General features: G+C 50.3%; 3 protein-coding genes across 3 annotated transcripts in view; 1 reads left to right on the top strand and 2 right to left on the bottom strand.

Annotated features, from left to right (window-relative positions):
• Window positions 1–2,094, bottom strand: part of gcm2 (glial cells missing transcription factor 2) — a 12,523-nt gene extending 10,429 nt beyond the window's left edge. Inside the window, exon 1 of the mRNA XM_081601267.1 lies at window positions 1,812–2,094. Within this exon, the coding sequence (XP_081457393.1) occupies window positions 1,812–1,904 (93 nt within the window). The 5' untranslated portion in view covers window positions 1,905–2,094. The remainder of the gene's footprint in view (window positions 1–1,811) is intronic.
• Window positions 2,095–3,130: 1,036 nt separating this feature from the next.
• The window catches only part of sycp2l (synaptonemal complex protein 2-like), an 18,577-nt gene continuing 1,707 nt past the window's right edge, over window positions 3,131–20,000 (top strand). Inside the window, 23 exon segments of the mRNA XM_081601209.1 lie at window positions 3,131–3,872; window positions 4,646–4,765; window positions 6,685–6,798; window positions 6,869–6,973; window positions 11,641–11,665; window positions 11,737–11,816; window positions 11,888–11,970; window positions 12,067–12,101; window positions 12,772–12,911; window positions 12,987–13,039; window positions 13,158–13,203; window positions 13,275–13,367; window positions 17,329–17,401; window positions 17,720–17,847; window positions 17,957–18,065; window positions 18,252–18,301; window positions 18,402–18,470; window positions 18,472–18,539; window positions 18,541–18,721; window positions 18,796–18,829; window positions 18,962–19,054; window positions 19,113–19,252; window positions 19,341–19,435. Coding sequence (XP_081457335.1) covers window positions 3,861–3,872; window positions 4,646–4,765; window positions 6,685–6,798; window positions 6,869–6,973; window positions 11,641–11,665; window positions 11,737–11,816; window positions 11,888–11,970; window positions 12,067–12,101; window positions 12,772–12,911; window positions 12,987–13,039; window positions 13,158–13,203; window positions 13,275–13,367; window positions 17,329–17,401; window positions 17,720–17,847; window positions 17,957–18,065; window positions 18,252–18,301; window positions 18,402–18,470; window positions 18,472–18,539; window positions 18,541–18,721; window positions 18,796–18,829; window positions 18,962–19,054; window positions 19,113–19,252; window positions 19,341–19,435 — 1,946 coding nt within the window. The 5' untranslated portion in view covers window positions 3,131–3,860.
• LOC103460155 (E3 ubiquitin/ISG15 ligase TRIM25-like) lies at window positions 7,192–10,907 on the bottom strand. Its single transcript, XM_008402185.3, has one exon. It carries the CDS (start codon window positions 10,426–10,428, stop codon window positions 8,119–8,121), a length of 2,310 nt encoding a protein of 769 aa, XP_008400407.2. The 5' UTR covers window positions 10,429–10,907; the 3' UTR covers window positions 7,192–8,118.

The raw sequence follows: 20,000 nt of genomic DNA, 5'->3' as shown, positions 1-20,000 counted from the left end.
ATGTGTCCACCTGTCTCCTACTGTCTCCTCATGTGTCCACCTGTCTCCTCCTGTCTCCTGCTGTGTCCTCCTGTTTCCTCATGTGTCCTCCTGTCTCCTCCTGTCTCCTCATGTCTCCTGCTGTGTCCTCCTGTCTCCTCCTGTCTCCTGCTGTGTCCTCCTGTTTCCTCATGTGTCCACCTGTCTCCTCCTGTCTCCTCCTGTGTCCACCTGTCTCCTCCTGTCTCCTCATGTGTCCACCTGTCTCCTCCTGTCTCCTGCTGTGTCCTCCTGTCTCCTCCTGTCTCCTCCTGTCTCCTGCTGTCTCCTGCTGTGTCCTCCTGTTTCCTCATGTGTCCACCTGTCTCCTCCTGTCTCCACCTGTGTCCACCTGTCTCCTCCTGTCTCCTCATGTGTCCACCTGTCTCCTCCTGTCTCCTGCTGTGTCCTCCTGTCTCCTGCTGTCTCCTCCTGTCTCCTCCTGTCTCCTCCTGTCTCCTCCTGTCTCCTCCTGTCTCCTCCTGTCTCCTGCTGTGTCCTCCTGTTTCCTCATGTGTCCACCTGTCTCCTCCTGTCTCTTGCTGTGTCCTCCTGTCTCCTCCTGTCTCTTCCTGTCTCCTCCTGTCTGGTTCTGGTTCTGGTTCTGGTTCTGGTTCTAATCTTTCTGTTTTCTTCTTCTGTGAAACTTTTAATTTAAAAATTTGTTTATTTACTATCATAAGTTTCATGATTATTATTAATTTATTTTCATTTATTTTTTTGGTTCTTTTATTGCAGGTTCGGAACCATCGCTGTTTTCACTGGAGCGGTTCTGGTTCTGAGTGGATCAGAACCCGCAGAATGTTCCGGAACCGCCGCGGACAGTAACTGGACCGAACTTCATTTGATCCGCAATCAGAAGAATTTATAAATAATTAAAGAAAAACTAAAAATCAAACTAAATGAAAATGATTTGATCTCCGATCCGTTTCGAACCGAACCTCGCAGGATTCGGTTTCTGGCCCAAAGCGGTAATTAAAACATTTAACTCTCAGAATTTATTCTCTAATTTTGGAATAAATTTTAATTGATTTATATTTTTATTTTAATAACATTTGTTCCGGTTCGGTTCTTCGCGGTCGGCTCGGGTTCTGTTCAGGCGCTCTGAGCGGTTCTGGTTCTGACTCGTTTTGGTTTTAACTTTTATGCTGATTGTAGCTTCATTGTCTGTCCTCAGAACCGAACCGAACCGAACCGAACCGAACCAAAGCGGATTTTAGCAGCAGAAAGTTTTTCAGTTCAACCCGAAGCGGCTCCGCTTTTGACTCGGTTCTGATTCGAACCCAAAATATTCTGTCCATATGGGTTTGATCAGAACATTTGGATCCGATCAAGAATGAATCAATTTGGAGACACGTCACTATTTATGACGTTCATCATTTATTATTATTATTATTATTATTATTATTATTATTATTATTATTATTATTATTATTATTATTATTATTATTAATTAATAAAAATAAAAAATACAATAACGTCTGTAAATTTGCATTTAAATTTCTTTGAAACTGTTAAAACAATTAATTTCTTTGACTGGGTTAACTAATAATAATTATATTATATTATATAATAATAACAATAATAATAATTTTTATTATTATTATATTATATTATTATTATTATTATTATTATTATTATTATTATTATTATCTCTTAAAGAGTTTTAAAAAGTTCCTTTCAGTTCAATCAAACATTCATATTTTTCTCAGCTATTAATCGGTTACGGACCGGTTTTTGGGCCGGTTCCGGACCGGTTTTGGGCCGGTTCCGGACCGGTTTTGGGTCGGTACCTGCGGTAGTTTGGGGTCGTTGATGTCCCAGGTCAGCTTCATCCCGACCGAACACACACAGTCCGTTTCGTCGCGCTGCTCCGCCCGGGACATGCTGCCGGTACCGGTACCGGCTCTGCTGCTGCCTCTGGGCTTAGTCCTCCTCCTGGTCCCGGTTCTGGTTCTGGTCCCGGCTGTAAGTTAACCCTCTCAGAACCGAACCGAAGAGAGAAGAAGAAGAAGAAAGAAGCGTCTCGTGCGGAGGCGCAGGTAGAACTGAGAACAGGTGAGAGCGGAGCTGCAGAGGGAGGGGAGGGGGGAGGGGGCGGGTCAGAACCAGAACCAGAACCTCTTCAGGACTTTAAGCAGAACCTCACCTGATCAGGTGGCACAGCGACTGGGTCCGACCCGGTTCGGCCGGAGTTCTACCTGCTGGCTCTGCAGGTGAGTGTGGAGGTTCAGGTGAGGGTTTGTTGTGTAAACACGTGACTGTTTTTACCAAAACAAACAAACTCATTAGTCAACAATTACAGAACCAGAACCAGAGGAGCTGGTCCACCTGGTTCCGAACTCATGGACTCGGTTCTGTCCGGAACTGACTGATGGTTCTGTTCCTTCTACTCTGGTTCTGGAATAGAACCGGTTCGGATGGCAGAACCGTTTCTAGAGCGCAGCGCAAACTGGAGACCGAACCGGATCAGGTCCGAACCGGGTCAGGTCCGAACCGGATCAGATCCGAACCGGATCAGGTCCGAACCGGGTCAGGTCCGAACCGGATCAGATCCGAACCGGGTCAGGTCCGAACCGGGTCAGGTCCGAACCGGATCAGGTCCGAATCAAATCTGTTGATGTTTTAATAGTTTTGATCCATTTAGTTTTTAATGACGTAGCAGTAATTACGTCACACTAATTCATGTTGGCTGACGATGAAGATGTTTACTCCTCTTCATCAGGTTCTGAAAGATGATTGGTCAGCAGCTCAGCTCCTGTCCAGGTGTTGACCAATCACAGGCCTCAGCAAGACTTCATGGTGATTTTTACTATTAATAATAATAATAATAATAATAATAATAATAATAATAATAATAATAATAATAAATCACTATTATTATTATTATTGTTCAGCTCAACACCTGAGACTCAAATTTCAATCATATTTATCAAATATTTCTCTGTTTCCTGGATGTTATGAGTCATCAGGCCTTCATGTGAATATGAACGAATATTCTCTGATATTAATTAATATTTATTGATATTAATGATAGTTGTTTGTACTTTCTCCCTTTTTTAAAAGTTCAGAATCACAAAGATTTTTATTTATTTACATATGAAATAATATCTGATAAAAAATACAAACTGAGAACCGAAGGAACAGTGAGGAAGACTACTGAGGAAGACTACTGATGAAGACTACTGATGAAGACTACTGATGAAGACTACTGATGAAGACTACTGAGGAAGACTACTGATGAAGACTACTGATGAAGACTACTGATGAAGACTACTGATGAAGACTACTGAGGAAGACTCACATCTGCATCAAACAGAAACCCAGTTAAGAAATATTCAGAATAATATTTAACACATTTGATCTGCCTGTGATTATATTGAGGAGGCGGACATGATGAAGATGATGAAGATGATGATGAAGATGATGAAGATGATGAAGATGATGAAGATGAGACCTGCCGGATCTAAAATATGTCAAATATTCATCCCAGATGTTTCATTTATTAAATTGTTTCTTTATTTAGTTTCACAGCAAAATGTCCAATAAACGTCATGAGGACATTTTGACTTTATTAGAATTTAAATCCAATAATCCTACTTTCACTTCTCTACATTATTTTTTACTAAATATGACAGAATATTCATTAAACAGGTGGGGGAGGGGCACGATTATCACTTATTGATCATAGAACTCTGGCCAGTTCACTCAGATGTCCAGATATTCCTCCGCGTGGCCTGAACTACTTTGTCTCCTGCGCTGCGCGGCCCCGAGGCTGATGAGTTCATTATGTGCAGCTGTGTGCGCGCTCCCGACACCCTGAGTGCACGGAGAGGAGACAGATGCGCGCGATGGTGAGCCAGCAGTTTTCATTTATTGATTTTTGCGCTCATTGATTATTGAAAGTGATGATGAAGATGATGATGAAGATGATGATGAAGAAGAGGGGGACAGATCCGCAAACATAGAGCCGACGGTGCAGGGAACGTTCTCTGAAGCTTCATGAACGTTCCTAGAACCTCCAGCATGAGACACGGAAGGATCCGGACAAATGTCTCCTGTCCAGGCGGAGTTCCTTGTTCCGCCCCATTCATTCATTCATTCATTCATTCATTCATTCATTCATTCATGAATCTGCGGCCCGTTCTGACCTTCCTGGATCGGTTGTCGTTACTCGGCTCTCTGCCGCCCCCTGCTGTCTCCAGCCCCACATCACAGCTGAACTCGCCTGGGCTGTGAACGTCACCAGGTTCCCCGGTTCGGTTCCTCAGAGTTTACATCTTTTATGGCATCAGAGAATCGGAACCTAGGAGGAACCAACATCCAGAATCTGATCAATAACTGGTGGATCAGAAAAGTCTGATCAACAGCAGATTTCAGTGAGACTGCTGCTGTTTGGTCAGACGGCGCCCCCTGCTGGCGTCGGTAGATCAGTGCTTTACATGTTTGTGTTTTTATGTCCTGATGTTCAGGTTTTGGCTTTTCTGTGTGAAATCAACTCTGAATGAGTTAATCTAGTCTGTTCAGGATTAAACCAGATTAAGCCTCCGAGTCTAAATTAATGAATCTGGATTAAATCTGAATTTAATTATTCAGATTAAATCTGAATAATCTGTTTCTGTCCCAGTTTGAGCTTCAGGTGGACGACTGTCTGCTTCGTGGAGACTCGTCTCGACTCGCTTCTCTGCTTCACTATGAAGGACTGACCAGCTCCACCCTCACCAGGCTGCACCTCCTGGTTACCAAGGTAACGGCAGGCTCTCTGGGAGGAGTAAGTGCAGTGATGTGGGGGCATGATGGGGGCGGAGCCTGTGGTGATGTGGGGCCATGATGGGGGCGGGGCCTGCGGTGATGTGGGGCCATGGTGGGGGCGGGGCCTGCGGTGATGTGGGGCCATGATGGGGGCGGGGCCTGCGGTGATGTGGGGCCATGATGGGGGCGGGGCCTGTGGTGATGTGGGGCCATGATGGGGGGGGGGCCTGCGGTGATTTGGGGCCATGATGGGGGCGGGGCCTGTGGTGATGTGGGGCCATGATGGGGGCGGGGCCTGCGGTGATGTGGGGCCATGATGGGGGCGGAGCCTGTGGTGATGTGGGGCCATGATGGGGGCGGGGCCTGCGGTGATGTGGGGGCATGATGGGGGCGGGGCCTGCGGTGATGTGGGGGCATGATGGGGGCGGGGCCTGCGGTGATGTGGGGCCATGATGGGGGCGGGGCCTGCGGTGATGTGGGGCCATGATGGGGGCGGAGCCTGTGGTGATGTGGGGCCATGATGGGGGGGGGGCCTGCGGTGATGTGGGGCCATGATGGGGGCGGGGCCTGCGGTGATGTGGGGCCATGATGGGGGCGGGGCCTGCGGTGATGTGGGGCCATGGTGGGGGCGGGGCCTGCGGTGATGTGGGGCCATGATGGGGGCGGGGCCTGCGGTGATGTGGGGCCATGGTGGGGGCGGGGCCTGCGGTGATGTGGGGCCATGATGGGGGCGGAGCCTGTGGTGATGTGGGGCCATGATGGGGGCGGGGCCTGCGGTGATGTGGGGCCATGATGGGGGCGGGGCCTGCGGTGATGTGGGGCCATGATGGGGGCGGAGCCTGCGGTGATGTGGGGCCATGATGGGGGCGGGGCCTGCGGTGATGTGGGGCCATGATGGGGGCGGGGCCTGCGGTGATGTGGGGCCATGATGGGGGCGGGGCCTGCGGTGATGTGGGGCCATGATGGGGGCGGGGCCTGCGGTGATGTGGGGCCATGATGGGGGCGGGGCCTGCGGCGATGTGGGGCCATGTTGGGGGCGGGGCATGTCGTGATGTGGGGCCATGTCGGCGGCGGGGCCAGTGGTGAGGTGAGGCCATGATGGGGGCGGGGGCTGCGGTGATGTGGGGCCATGATGGGGGCGGGGCCTGTGGTGATGTGGGGCCATGATGGGGGCGGGGCCTGCGGTGATGTGGGGCCATGATGGGGGCGGGGCCTGTGGTGATGTGGGGCCATGATGGGGGCGGGGCCTGCGGCGATGTGGGGCCATGATGGGGGCGGGGCCTGCGGTGATGTGGGGCCATGATGGGGGCGGGGCCTGCGGTGATGTGGGGCCATGATGGGGGCGGGGCCTGCAGCAGTGTTGGGTCGTTTCTGCATCAGGTCAACTCGTCAACAAAGAGCACATCCCCTGTTTGTGCAGAACCTTCTGTCCGGTCCAGAGTTCTGCTCAGAGAACTCATCCACGCCGGTTTTTCCCAGATCATTCTGAAGCTGGGAGTTTTGTCCTACGATGACCTCCTCCTCCTCAGCCATCCCAGGACTCTGAGCTTTGGACTCTGAGGAACCGATCCTGGTCTCCTAGCAGCGGTTCTCAGGTCCAGTCCTCTGGCCTCCTGCCCTGCATGTTTTAGGTGTTTCCCTTCTGCCACACCTGGATTGAATCTGTGGTGATTAACAGCCTGCAGGACTTGATGGCTGCAGAGGTCATGCAATCATTTGGATCAGCTGTTCTGGAATAGAGGCTCATCTAAAACATGCAGAGCAGGACTGAGGACTGGAACTGAGAAGCTCTGGCCTGCAGGGAGCCAGGTGGCGCTTTGTAAAGCTACGTAGAGCTACGTAGAGCTAGGTTTGGTTAGCTCCAGGTCCAGCGATGGGCTGCGTTGCTGCTCAGTGATGCCGATTGTGTTTCAGGAGCTGCACAGCAGCGCGTTCTGCAAGGTTCTGGTCGTGTTGAAATCTGTATCGATTCTGTCGGAGAACAAGGAAGACCTGGAGACTCTGGTCAACCTCAACCTGACTGCTAAGGTAATGATCAGCGATTTGATTGGTCGGTCGTCTTCTGTGCTGCTCTCACCTTTCTTCTCTTGTTGCTCAGGTGATGTCATGGTTTGAAGCAGTTCACGACCTGCTGACCTCCGACCTCCAGGAAGGCTCCACCACCCTGAAGGCCCTCACAGAGGAGTTCTTTGACTACTTCCTGGTGAGCAGCATGCTGGGAAATGATGTTTGGAGTTGTCCGTCATGTTTTGTCTCAGGTGAGCTCAGTGTCAGTTTTTGCTACTCACCTTTCACAGCTGAAGCGTAATCTGCTCAGCTGGTCCGGATCACCTGACAGACGGGCATCATCAGGTCTCTAACTGTTCATAATGCTGTGGCCCATGAGGCCTCATTGGACCAGCTGACCCAGGGGATGTCCACTTGCAAATAGGCCTTGTGATACAGAGAGGATGATATTTGTATCGGTTTCAGTAGCCACATCCCTTCTAAATGCCTCCTGAATCTCCCATGAGTTCCCCTGAACGCCTCCTGGCAGCAGGTCTCAGGTGAACATCTGGACTGAGTTCCAGCGTTCACCGATTCCAGAACTCCTCCCTGCATCCAGTGCATCTCTGACCAGTGAGACCACCGCTGAGGGAGAACCAGCGGTGGTCTCACTGGTCTGGAACCACTGCCGAGTTTTACCTCAGGAACATACCTGCTCATCCAGGACAGAGAGGATTTAAAACCAGTTCATCATCATCAAACAGCTGAAACCTTTTTATGCAGATAAATGATTTTATTTCCTGATTGTAGCAACAATCATTCAATGGTTACATGGTGATCAATAGCATGAGTGTGGGGGTTCAGAATACTTCATGTGTTGGTGATTTAATGTTTCCATTGGTTCACTCTGTCACATCTATGCACCCAACACACCAGGTAAATTCCACGATCCCTCCAAACCCACATTGGACCAATCAGATTTTCAGCCCTTCAACTGCTACATGTGGACCTGAGGCAGGTGGTTCTGATGGGGAACCGACTGGGTTGAATCATTGGCTTTTAGAACACAAAGCAAAAGTTTTATATAACAGATTACATTGTTCCGGTTTTAAAACCTTTGGGTTGATCAGTACTCAAAGTAATGTTCTGGTCTTCTTGGTCTGCATAAACCAAACTCCTACTTTATTGATCCTCTCCGAGGATCCATGAAGGTTCTCTCAGACTTTAGTCAAATTGAATAAAAATGTCATGTCATAAATTCGAAGTCCACCTTGAGTTGGACTAGGTCCAAAGTTTCAAATACCTTCAAGATACTCAACACTGTCTGGTTCTGTGGGTTAAAAGCAACTTGTTGGGCACTGCCTACAGCAGCAGAAGTAACTCAGCAGATCCAGACCCAACACAGATTCCAGCGTGTAGCGGTTGGGTGAAAGCTGCCTGGACTCGGTGCAGGAGGGCCATGGTTGAAGAGATGCTGTAGAAGGACAGAACTCCTGCTTCATGATCCAGATACACGCCTATCCTAGAACACGGAGGTGCTGGGAGGTCAAGGCTTCTACCATCATGGATGTATTTATTATTGTGACAATATAAGGCCCACGACATCTTATTATCTCCAAATCCACTGGTTCCTCCTGCTCTAACGATGTGTTTGTATGCCACTGCCACAGAGACGATCCCACTCCACTCCACCTCCCAGTAACAGCGTCCAGTCAGACCTTCTCTGCTCAGAACCTGAAACCGGTCTGTGAATCTCTCCGGATGATTTGGGTACGACTGCTTTTTCTTTCCTCGTGTCACTCTCATGTTCTGTCCAGACAGAACCAACATTTTATTAGCTGTGTTGGGATCCAAGATGAGCCGACATGCATACGGTAAAAACTCTGTTCTCGTCTTGGGCTCTCCTGGTGTGTGATTTGGTGCTGCTGGTGGTAAAACCTTGAACTTGTCTAGTGATGGGTAACCTAGTGGTGGTGTAAATGTGTTCTCGCCCTTTGTCAGGTCCGATGACGGACCTTTAGATTGATCTGGTGTTGGGTTCGTTGGTGAGGAAACCTTGGAGTGATTCTGTGGGGAACCTCTTGGGGGAACCTTGGACTCGGTCAGTGCAGGAAAAGCTGCTGCTTGTGAAGTCTTAGACTGACTTGATGATGTGTAAATTGGTGCTGATGGTTCAATACTTGACTCTCTTGATGTTGGGTAAACTGCTGGAGATAAAACTGTGGACTTGTCTAACATTGGATACTTTGGTGATGAAACCTTGGGGCCCTTCTGCAGGTGAGCTCCTGGTGTTGGGTCTGTTGGTTTTAACATCTTGGGATCCTTAGAAGATGTGTGAAATTGTGCCGTTGGTATAATGTTGGAGTAAGCTGAAGGTATGAGGACCTTGTCATCAAATGATTTCAGGCGTCTTGGTGGTACTGGTGCAGTCTTGGACTTGGCGAGGGGTGGAGGAGCTGCTGGTGCTGAATCCTTGGGCCTCTCAGGTTTTGGGTGAATTTCTGGTGGTAACTCCAAAGAACCGACTTTGGAGAGTATGGCTTGTGGTGATGGTGGGATCCCATGGTGAGCTGGTGTCTGTGGAAGGTCTGCTGTAGTCATGATGATCCTGGTCCATTCCTGCCTCAAGGTGTCCTGCAGTTTCTGAATTAGCTCAGTGACGGCATATGTTATCTGATTAAAGTAGCTTGGAGACCGAATAGTGATGTCTGAGTTTGTAGAGGGGCCCAGTGATATCAGAGAGGGGTACCTTCGTAGGAACTGGACGTGGTCCTCGGTGTGTGACAGCTTCTCCAGCTCATGATCTCTCCTGGTCAGCTCTGAGATTTCCTGCTGGACTCTCTGCTGAAGCTCTTCAACCCGCCTCATTTCGGCTTCCTGTTGGGATCCGATCAGCTGTTGGACGTCGCAGCTTTTCTGGGCCAGGAGCTGCAGCAACTGTTTGAACATTGCCTGGATGTTCTCCAAGGTGTCGCTGGCAGAGCTGGTGATGGCGTCGCCCTCCTTCTGAAGCACCTTCAGGGCCTCCTCTCGGTCCTGGACTCTCTGCCAAATGTCCTGCTGTCTCGGTCCGAGCTCTTGCTGCCACTCGGTCCTCTCTGCTGCAGCGGAGACGGTGTCATGACCTTTGTGCTCGTCCATAGAGCACAGGAAGCAGATGGTCTGTTGGTCGCTGCGGCAGAAGAGCTCCTTCATTTTATTGTGCAGGGAGCAGATGTTCTCCTGGATGTCTGCAGAGGCTGTGACCAGCTTATGGGTCTTAAAAGCTGGAGAGTCGTAATGAGGCTGGAGATGGAGGTCACAGTAGGAGGCCAGACACTGCAGGCAGGACTTGGTGGCTTTCATCTTCCTCCCAGTACAGAAGTCACAGCTCACATCTCCAGGCCCAACGTACCGATGAAGATGAGGGGCATCTTGGAGTGCGACCTTCTTCATTTCCTCCACCAGCTGTGCTAACATGGTGTTCTTTCCCACAACTGGCCTGGGTATGAAGACCTCCCTGCACTGGGGGCAGCTGTAGATCGCCTTCTGGTCCTGCTCTTTCCAGTGGTTTTTGATGCACTCGGAGCAGTAGTTGTGTCCACAGGGAATGGTCACTGGATCCTTTAGTAGATCCAGACAGATGGCACACCTCAGCATGTGTTCGTCCAGTGAGATCCCCCGCTGAGCCATTCTTCCTCCTTCACCCTGAAGAAGTCTGAGCTGCTCTGTGCAGGCAGCCGGATGCTAACCTGAATAGCACGTCGACTCGATTACGTCAGTGAACACCGGAGTGGCAGGGTGGAGCTAGCTGGTCCGACTGCATTCCATGTAGAGGACGGGCCTGAGAGCAGAGCTGGACTGGTCTCAGGTCTGATTCTGCTCAGGTCTTCAGTCCAGTTCAGTCAGGCAGGAATGAAGGTAAACATTTACTCTTCTTAAAACCACAAAGTGGATCCAGAAACATGGAGAGTGGACCTCAGAACTCTGAAGCAGCAGCACCGACATGATTTCACTCTGAACAGGTTGAGCTTCATTCCAGGAGGATGACGGCTGTTGCTTCGGCTCCAGCAGCCTAAATCACCTGAGAACCTGCAGGAACAAGATGGAACCAGATGGGTTGGGTCGGTCTCACTTCACATCTTACTTCCATAAACCAATCCGAACCAGAACCAATGGGTTTCTATCAGAACTGTTTCCTCTGCAGCCCAGACTCTCTGGTGCCACCTGTTGGTGTGGCCTCAGCAGCAGCGCTGTGGGTCTCCGGGTCATGGTGACCCAGTCTGATGACGGGTCCAGCAGGATGAGGACATGATGGGGCCTGGTGTCCAGTAAACACATGGCTGATGATGTTCCCATAAACTGTCCCCTCAGTCTTGAAGGTGGAGATTAAACTCTGAGGAGAGGAGGCCTCAGGATCACCTGCTAACAAATAATAAAAACTAATCATTTTATTTGTATTGTCTTTCAGCAACAGGGCAGCTCAAAGTGCTTTACGTTATAAAAGCACAAAGTCATGGAAACACCGTCAACGATTGAAACGTCACATTTAACCGTCGTTACAGATCAGATTGATGATTCATTGATTATGTTTCAAAAGCAACTTTAACCAGCTGCTGTTTAGACCAGAGGTCATGTAACATGCGCAGTGCGCTGCGGCTGCACAACCAATGGGGACGCAGCTTCGCCGCTGCGAAGAGTTAAACTCAACTGACTCTGTGGTTTTAACAAATGGAGCTGAAGACGTTTCCGCCCAGAAGGAGAGCAGACATTACATCTGTCTGTTTCAGGGAAGAGAAACCAAGCAAAAAATAAAAATCCTCGTAAGCCTGGACCACACAAGGAACTGGAAACCTTCCTCTTGGTGGGTTCTGATTGTGACCTGTGGTCCGTTTTGTCTCTCAGCTCCTGGCCCAGGCGTCTCTTCCAGGTCCGGTTGGTTCTGGTTGGTATGTTGGTTCTGCTGCTCAGGTGTCTAACGCTGCCTGCTGCCTCCTCCAGCTGCCCAGTTGTCCGTGCTGCTGCTTCACCTGGCTCACCTGGCTCTGGAGGCCGGAGTTCACTTCCCTCTGCGACTGGAGGTAACCATGGTAACCACTGCACATGCTGCTGCCCCCTGCTGGGGAACCATGAAGCCCCTCTCTGGTTTCAGGCCATCAGAACCTTCAACAGCATCCTGGAGTCCCTGAGCCGGCAGCAGAGAAGGCTGATCCAGAACGACCAGAACCAGAACCTGTGAGGCTTCTGCTGGGACACTGTCACTGCGGTTCTCAACCGGAAGGTTCGGTCAGTGAATGGATGCTAAGCTCACCTGTCTCCGTTTACCTGTAGGACTCAGCTGGCAGCTGCTGTTGTGATGGTTGGAGGTGAGCTTGATCCGTTAAATGTTCTGGACGGTCCCAGAGAATCCCTGGATCCCAGAGAATCCCTGGATCCCAGAGGATCCCTAGATCCCAGAGGATCCCTGGATTCCAGAGGATCCCTGGATTCCAGAGGAACCCTGGATCCCAGAGGATCCCTGGATTCCAGAGGATCCCTGGATTCCAGAGGATCCCTGGATTCCAGAGGAACCCTGGATCCCAGAGGATCCCTGGATCCCAGAGGATCCCTGGATTCCAGAGGAACCCTGGATCCCAGAGGAACTGTGGATCCCAGAGGATCCCTGGGGAACTATGGATCCCAGAGGAACCCTGGATCCCAGAGGATCCCTGGATTCCAGAGGAATTCTGGATCCCAGAGGATCCCTGGGGAACTCTGGATCCCAGAGGAACCCTAGATCCCAGAGGATCCCTGGATTCCAGAGGATCCCTGGATCCCAGAGGATCCCTAGATCCCAGAGGATACCTGGATTCCAGAGGAACTGTGGATCCCAGAGGATCCCTGGGGAACTCTGGATCCCAGAGGAACCCTAGATCCCAGAGGATCCCTGGATTCCAGAGGATCCCTGGATCCCAGAGGAATTCTGGGGAACCCTGGATCCGGATTTGGAAATGTGCAGAAACGGCTTCCATGTTTCTAGTTTCCTTCTTGTCTCAGACTATGAGTTTCAGGTCAGCCTCTTGGAGGCGCTGTGTCGCCTCACGCCACGCAGAGAGCGTGAGCAGAGAGCCAATCAGTGGTTCGACAGCAGTGACATCAGATCCGCCTTCTGTGACATCAGAGACGCCGACTTTGAGGTGGTGAGTGACTCACCTGCTCGGTGTGGACACCTGCTCTACCTGGTTCTGATCTACACCTGTCTTCACCTGCAGGACTGCAGACGCTTCCTGAACTTCGTTAACCGTTACCATGGAGACCAGAGAAGGTGACATCCCATAATGCAGTTCTTCTGGGTGTTTTCATGATTCCTGGTCAGTTTTGGATCTGAGTGAGTTCTAGATGGTTCAGACTAATTCCTGGTGATATTTGGTTCTGTCCGTCAGAGTGTACACCTTTCCCTGCCTGAAGGCCTTCCTCAGCTCCACACAGGTACCTGTCAATGGACGCAGAACCAGAACTTTGAGCCCGGCACACAGCACTGCATCATGCTGTCTCTGCAGTTGTTCCGACCCAAAGATGAAAAACTGGACAAGTTCTGGATCGATTTCAACGTGGGTTCGGGATGTGTGAGCTTTTTCATCGATGATCCTCAGGTTGGTTCCTGTTTACCTTCACAGGAAGGTTCTGCTGAGCAGAACCAGTGAAGGGTTCTGCTGCGGCACCATAGATGTAACTTCCTGAAGGACTAGTGTGGACATGTCCCCACCAATGGACTAGTGTGGACATGTCCCCACCAATGGACTAGTGTGGACATGTCCTCACCAATGGACTAGTGTGGACATGTCCCCACCAATGGACTAGTGTGGACATGTCCCCACCAATGGACTGTGTGGACATGTCCCCACCAATGGACTAGTGTGGACATGTCCCCACCAATGGACTAGTGTGGACATGTCCCCACCAATGGACTAGTGTGGACATGTCCTCACCAATGGACTAGTGTGGACATGTCCCCACCAATGGACTAGTGTGGACATGTCCTCACCAATGGACTAGTGTGGACATGTCCCCACCAATGGACTAGTGTGGACATGTCCCCACCAATGGACTAGTGTGGACATGTCCCCACCAATGGACTAGTGTGGACATGTCCCCACCAATGGACTAGTGTGGACATGTCCCCACCAATGGACTAGTGTGGACATGTCCCCACCAATGGACTGTGTGGACATGCTCTGATCGTCTCTAGCAGCTGGAGGAATCGGTCAGACCTGTCCTGCTTCAGCTGCACACTGCTGGTCAGACTGGGAATCAGGAGTTCACCAGTTTAATATCATCACACAGCAACAGGCAAATCACATCTAATTCAGAATAAAACTACAAGACACATAATAATAAAAACAGAAATTATGTGAATATCCTCCTTGTGATCTACCAGCTTGGTTTTACATTTTACATCTGGAGGAAAATATATATTTAAGAGTCACATTGTCTCCCCTCATGGACAACATTGATTATGTTCTGGGCAAATAAATCATCTGCTGCCGCTTGACATGTGGTGCAGATTAACTATAACATTGGAGCCAAGATCCGCTGTTTTCCCACTTTAGCTTCAATGCTAGTTAACACACACACACACACACATACACACACACACACACACACTCACACACACACGGAGGATTACACAACAGTTTAACACACTTTTCCTCCAGATATATTTGGTATTTTCCACGCTTAATGCCACTCAGCAGCGGTTTGCTGGTTGACGAATTCAACATGAATATCACACAATGTGGGGGACGTTCTGACAATTCTAAGGGCCCTGACCGACAGGGGCCCTCCACAAAAAAAAGAAAAAAAAAAGAAAAGAACATTACAAAATAATAAATTGGGGACATGTCGATTACTGTTGTTGTGCTTTTAAAAATTGTTTTTAACAGTAAAAATTAAATGTTATCCCTCCCAGACCAAAACACACGCATCTATTTTCACTGAACTCCCCCTGGATCTGCGTTAAATGGTTCGTTCCTGCTGGGCGGTGACGTTTTCAGCAGCAGTCAGTACAAGACAAGAAACATGGCGGTTACTATGCTGCCTAGAAAAATAATGAAGTCAAGTTTTCAAAAACAGATGAGAGAAAAAGACAAAAGTGTGAATTTGTAACAGTTTTTCTCCAAGAGGTGAGTAGACTGTGAGATCAATCATTTAGCATAGTTAGCTTAGCTACAGACTACTGTTTGCCTCCATAGCATTGAATGAATTAAGGAAAAGAAATGCCAACATATTTAACTCTTCCCTGTACCTTTTACCACTTAACAACAGGTGAGTCGGTCAGCAGCAGCTCTAACCCCCCACGCCCCCAGTGAAAAAACTGAGCAACACTGTGTTCAATAACAAGCTAGTTAGCATCATTCCAGGGATCCATAGGGATTTCTCTCTCTTTGCTCTTTTTATAATTGCGCAACAAAAACAATGTATTTGTTGCTGACAGAAATTCAAACAATCTTTATAAAATGATAATAAAAAACAGCCTCCTGTCTGGACTGCAGCCAGTCCACAGTTTTACCTGGGCTTGCATTTAAATCAGATATCTGTTGCCACGTCCCTCCTCACCCGTCCTCTCCTGACCCGTCCTCTCCTGACCCGTCCCCTCCTGACCCGTCCCCTCCTGACCCGTCCCCTCCTGACCCGTCCTCTCCTGACCCGTCCTCTCCTGACCCGTCCTCTCCTGACCCGTCCTCTCCTGACCCGTCCCCTCCTGACCCGTCCTCTCCTGACCCGTCCTCTCCTGACCCGTCCCCTCCTGACCCGTCCCCTCCTGACCCGTCCTCTCCTCACCCGTCCTCTCCTCACCCGTCCTCTCCTCACCCGTCCTCTCCTGACCCGTCCTCTCCTGACCCGTCCTCTCCTCACCCGTCCTCTCCTCACCCGTCCTCTCCTGACCCGTCCCCTCCTGACCCGTCCTCTCCTCACCCGTCCTCTCCTGACCCGTCCTCTCCTGACCCGTCCTCTCCTCACCCGTCCTCTCCTCACCCGTCCTCTCCTCACCCGTCCTCTCCTCACCCGTCCTCTCCTGACCCGTCCTCTCCTGACCCGTCCTCTCCTGACCCGTCCTCTCCTGACCCGTCCTCTCCTGACCCGTCCTCTCCTGACCCGTCCTCTCCTCACCCGTCCCCTCCTCACCCGTCCTCTCCTCACCCGTCCTCTCCTCACCCGTCCTCTCCTCACCCGTCCTCTCCTCACCCGTCCTCTCCTCACCCGTCCTCTCCTGACTCGTCCCCTCCTGACCCGTCCTCTCCTGACCCGTCCTCTCCTGACCTGTCCCCTCCTGACCCGTCCTCTCCTCACCCGTCCTCTCCTCACCCGTCCTCCTGACCCGTCCCCTCCTCACCCGTCCTCTCCTGACCCGTCCTCTCCTCACCCGTCCTCTCCTCACCCGTCCTCTCCTCACCCGTCCTCTCCTGACCCGTCCTCTCCTGACCCGTCCTCTCCTGACCCGTCCTCTCCTGACCCGTCCCCTCCTGTCTGAAATTAAAGCTGCAGTATGTAACTTTTATAAAAAATATTTTTTACATACTTGTTGAAATTGTCATTGTGTTGTGACAGTATGGTATAAAAGGTCATTTGTGAAAAAAATCTTTCCTCTGCTTTCTCCCAGTGCTAGAAACAACCAGTCAGACCAATCAAAGTTTTAGTGCCGTCAATCACAATCTCATGTGGTGCTGCTCATCCTTCCACCCCTCACTTTGTGTCGTGCTGCAGCTAGCATAGCACAGAGCTGTGCTGATTCAAACTGTGAATGCTCAGGTTAGTTAGCAGAGCTACCAATGATGGGAGACAAACGGCTTAATAAGTTGTTTCTCCCCCATTAGCACATTTAGCATTGAGTGAATGAGGATGATTGGCGGCACTAAAACCCTCCTCCTGGTTCTGATTGGTTGTTTTTGGTCAGAACGGCGTATTACTTTAGCTAACAATAGTTCAGGTAGGAGGTGGAGGAGATTGTTTCCACAGATTATCTGTCTCATAGCAAACCGTCATAACATGGTGACATCTTTAACAAATATGGAGAAAGACTCGAGAAACTGTAACAGTAGTTGCACAGGAGGGGCCCAATTTAATTTTTCGTCCTGGGGCCCAAGATTCCTGGCAGTGGCCCTGATTAGATTACTTCTGCTTTAACATATTTATATTTCATACTGTGTTTGGTAGCTGCTAAAATATTATTTTCAAAAGGTAATATTAATCCGACAAGCCTGATCAGGACATCCTGATTTATTGAGTTAGACTGACTGGTGTTCACATAGAAGTTCTGTATTTATTGTTGGCACTAGAAAAGGAAAGAAAAGGCCTTCCAGTGCATCAGCCCCCTGCTTCTCCTCATCCCACCATCTCGCAGCACAAAGTTACACCCTTCTGTGGCGCTAAAGAAAACCATGCACAAGTCTTATTGCAGCTCAAGCCATCCAGAGGGATTTCTTTGGTTCTGGTTCTGTGCTGGCCCTACAGGAACCACGGGTTCCTCTGATGGGGAACACTAATGAAACATGGAAGGTCTTCAGTTGGTGGTGGTTAAACAATCTGATGTTCTGGTCCGGGTTTGTTCTGCAGGGTTTCCTCTGGGCGTCCATCCACCTGCAGATGGAGGACGTGAATGATTACAGTCTGAAGTTGAAACAGAACGGTAAGAAGATGGAAGACCTCCAGAACATCTGGACAATGTGACAGAACCTCCTGAAGTTCTTTATAAAGCTTCATGTTGATTGGAGGAGTAGCGACAGTGTTGTAGCACAGAACGGCCTGGTGGGGGCAGCATTGTGTCTGCAGTAACACCATGGTGGCATCAGCTCAGATAATGATGATGATGATGATGTTTCTGTGGCCTTCCTCACTCATTAAGATTCCAGAACTAGAACCGGTAGATCAGAGCCACCAGATGTTTTACATCTATGCTTTAATGAGACTCAGTTTGTGTTTTTTTTCCCATCATGCTCCTGGGCAGAGACGGTCCTCTGCGTCAGGCTGACCAACCCCATCATGCACCTGAACACCAGAAGTCACGTGGTGGAGCTGACCTTTGACCCTGAACACCAGCAAGAGCTGGAGGAGGCCGCAGGGAGAGTCTTCAATGTACCTGTTGGTCCACCTGCATGTTGGAACAGCGCCCCCTGCTGGTCACTGCTGCCGGTGTCTGAGCCGAGAGGCGAAGCTTCACCTGAGTAACTGTTGGTGTTTTCAGAAACAGGTGAGTCCATCCGGCGCCAGAGGAGCGGTCCGGACCTCGCCCTCTGCAGACACGGCTCGGTCCTACAGCCGCAAGAAGCCGCCAAGCAAGAGTCAGCTGAAGAGTGAGTCTAGTTCCGCTCAGAACCTCCACCAGATGCCCGCCTGACCACAGCACCACCATGTTTACTGCCGGTCCTGGACCTGAACCGTCCACGGCTTCAGGAACTCATTGTTTAGATCAGAACCAACTGTCACATGACCTGGAATGAACCAATCAGAAGGATCCCAACAGCTCTGTCTCTCCCCAGTTCTACCGCTGTCGTCTCCGAGCAGCGAGGATGAGTCCACCTCACTGAAGGTAACCAGGACACCGAGCGACCGACCCAATGGCCGACCAAGCTAACAACCAACCGACTGACTTGTTTATCTGGTTGTAACTCTGAGGTTTTGTTTTTCAGCCTACGGCTTCAAACCGAGCTGAAGTTCTGTTTGACCAGATCGTACACTCCACTCCTAAGTTCAGCGGTGAGTCAACGGTCAGGGAAACCCGGCGGTGACCGGCCCGGGTCGTCTTTTGGTCCATCAGAGAGAATCTCAGGTTTCTGGTTCAGCTGCTTTCCAGCCACTGTTGGATCCACCTGATGGAGCCGACGGTTCAGAAGCTCACCTGTCGAGCCTGGAGGAGCCCCCATCAGGTGATCTGCAGGGGGCGGAGCTTCAGACGACGCAGCACCTGACAGAGGGACTTGAAGAAGGAAGCAGCTCTCCCTCTAACAAGGTTCATTTCCTGTTTCTGACTGGAGTCAAACCTGAGAAGATTTTCATGTTTACCTGTTTTTTGTTCTTCTGCAGGAAAACCTGAGGAAAAGAGAAGCTTCAGATTCAGGTCTCACCTGTTCATTTACCTGGATGATGGCTGCACCAATAAAAGATGTTAAAATGAATGATGGTCTCTGTTAGATGGTAGGCTCCAGTTTGACCTGGCTCTGTCCAGAATAACCAACACTCTGAACCACAGGCTACCTGTCCGACCAGGCCGAGGGCGTCGCCCCCTCCAAGAGGAAGGCGGAGCCTCTGCAGGACTGGGCGGAGTCTGAGTTGCCAATGAAAGGTAGTTTAATGCTTAGTTCAGTTTGTTTAATGTTTCTGATGCTCACCTGGCTGCCCAGCAGAGGGGGCGGAGCTAGCGGAGGAGGAGGCTCTTCAGAGCGAGGGACCGAAGCAGAAGGCGGAGCCAGAGTCACACCTGACATCCGACATCACTGCTGCGTTCAAGTCCTTCAAAGCCCAGCTGGAGCAGCGCTTCTCCGTCTGTAGCCACACTTGCTCTCCATCAGTGGCTCAGCTGCTCGTCAATAATCAATAATTAACATGGCTGATTGACTCCATGATCTCAGGGCTGCTGGCAGGAGGTCCAAGCTGAGGTTCTCAGGTCCCTGAGGGACTGTCAGCAGCATGTGTCCTCACTGCTCACAGCCGTCCACCAGCACAGGTAAGTGACGCCACACCTGCCTCCACAAACCACCACAAGCTCCGCCCACCTCCACAAACCTGCCCATCATCATGGACGTGTTGTTGATGTTGGTGTGTGTTGGTGTGTGTGCACACTCACTTTTTTCTCTCTCGGTGAAGGCGGACGCTTTTTCCCTTCCTGCCCCGTTTGCTCTGTTTTGTGCTGCTTTTTCTTCTTTTTCTATATTTTTGGAGCCTTTCTTTGCACATCATCCAAATCTACAAATTATGGATCTGATCAACCGATCTCTCAATGCAGTTGATCAAATTTCAGACGAGAAGTCTGGGCACAGAGAGCCTCTTGTCCTTCTGGGACACCCAGCAGGATTCACCCTGGATTTATTCATGATGACAGGATTTCTGCTGTTTGGAGCTTCTGGATTCCTGGATTATCAACACATTTGTGACGGACTTGGCCGAACTAGAGAACACTCAGACTGTTGGTGTGGACAGAGACCAGGACTCTAAAACTCACTAATGGGATGGAATCGATCTTGGAGAAGTTGCTGGTTTCGGCTCAGTGGAACGATCAAACTAATTTGGAT

Source organism: Poecilia reticulata, chromosome 20 (genome assembly GCF_904066995.2).
Source record: "Poecilia reticulata chromosome 20, P_reticulata-male-v2, whole genome shotgun sequence".
NCBI classification, from domain to species: Eukaryota; Metazoa; Chordata; class Actinopteri; order Cyprinodontiformes; family Poeciliidae; genus Poecilia; species Poecilia reticulata.
This window is presented reverse-complemented; position numbering and strand designations above follow the sequence as displayed.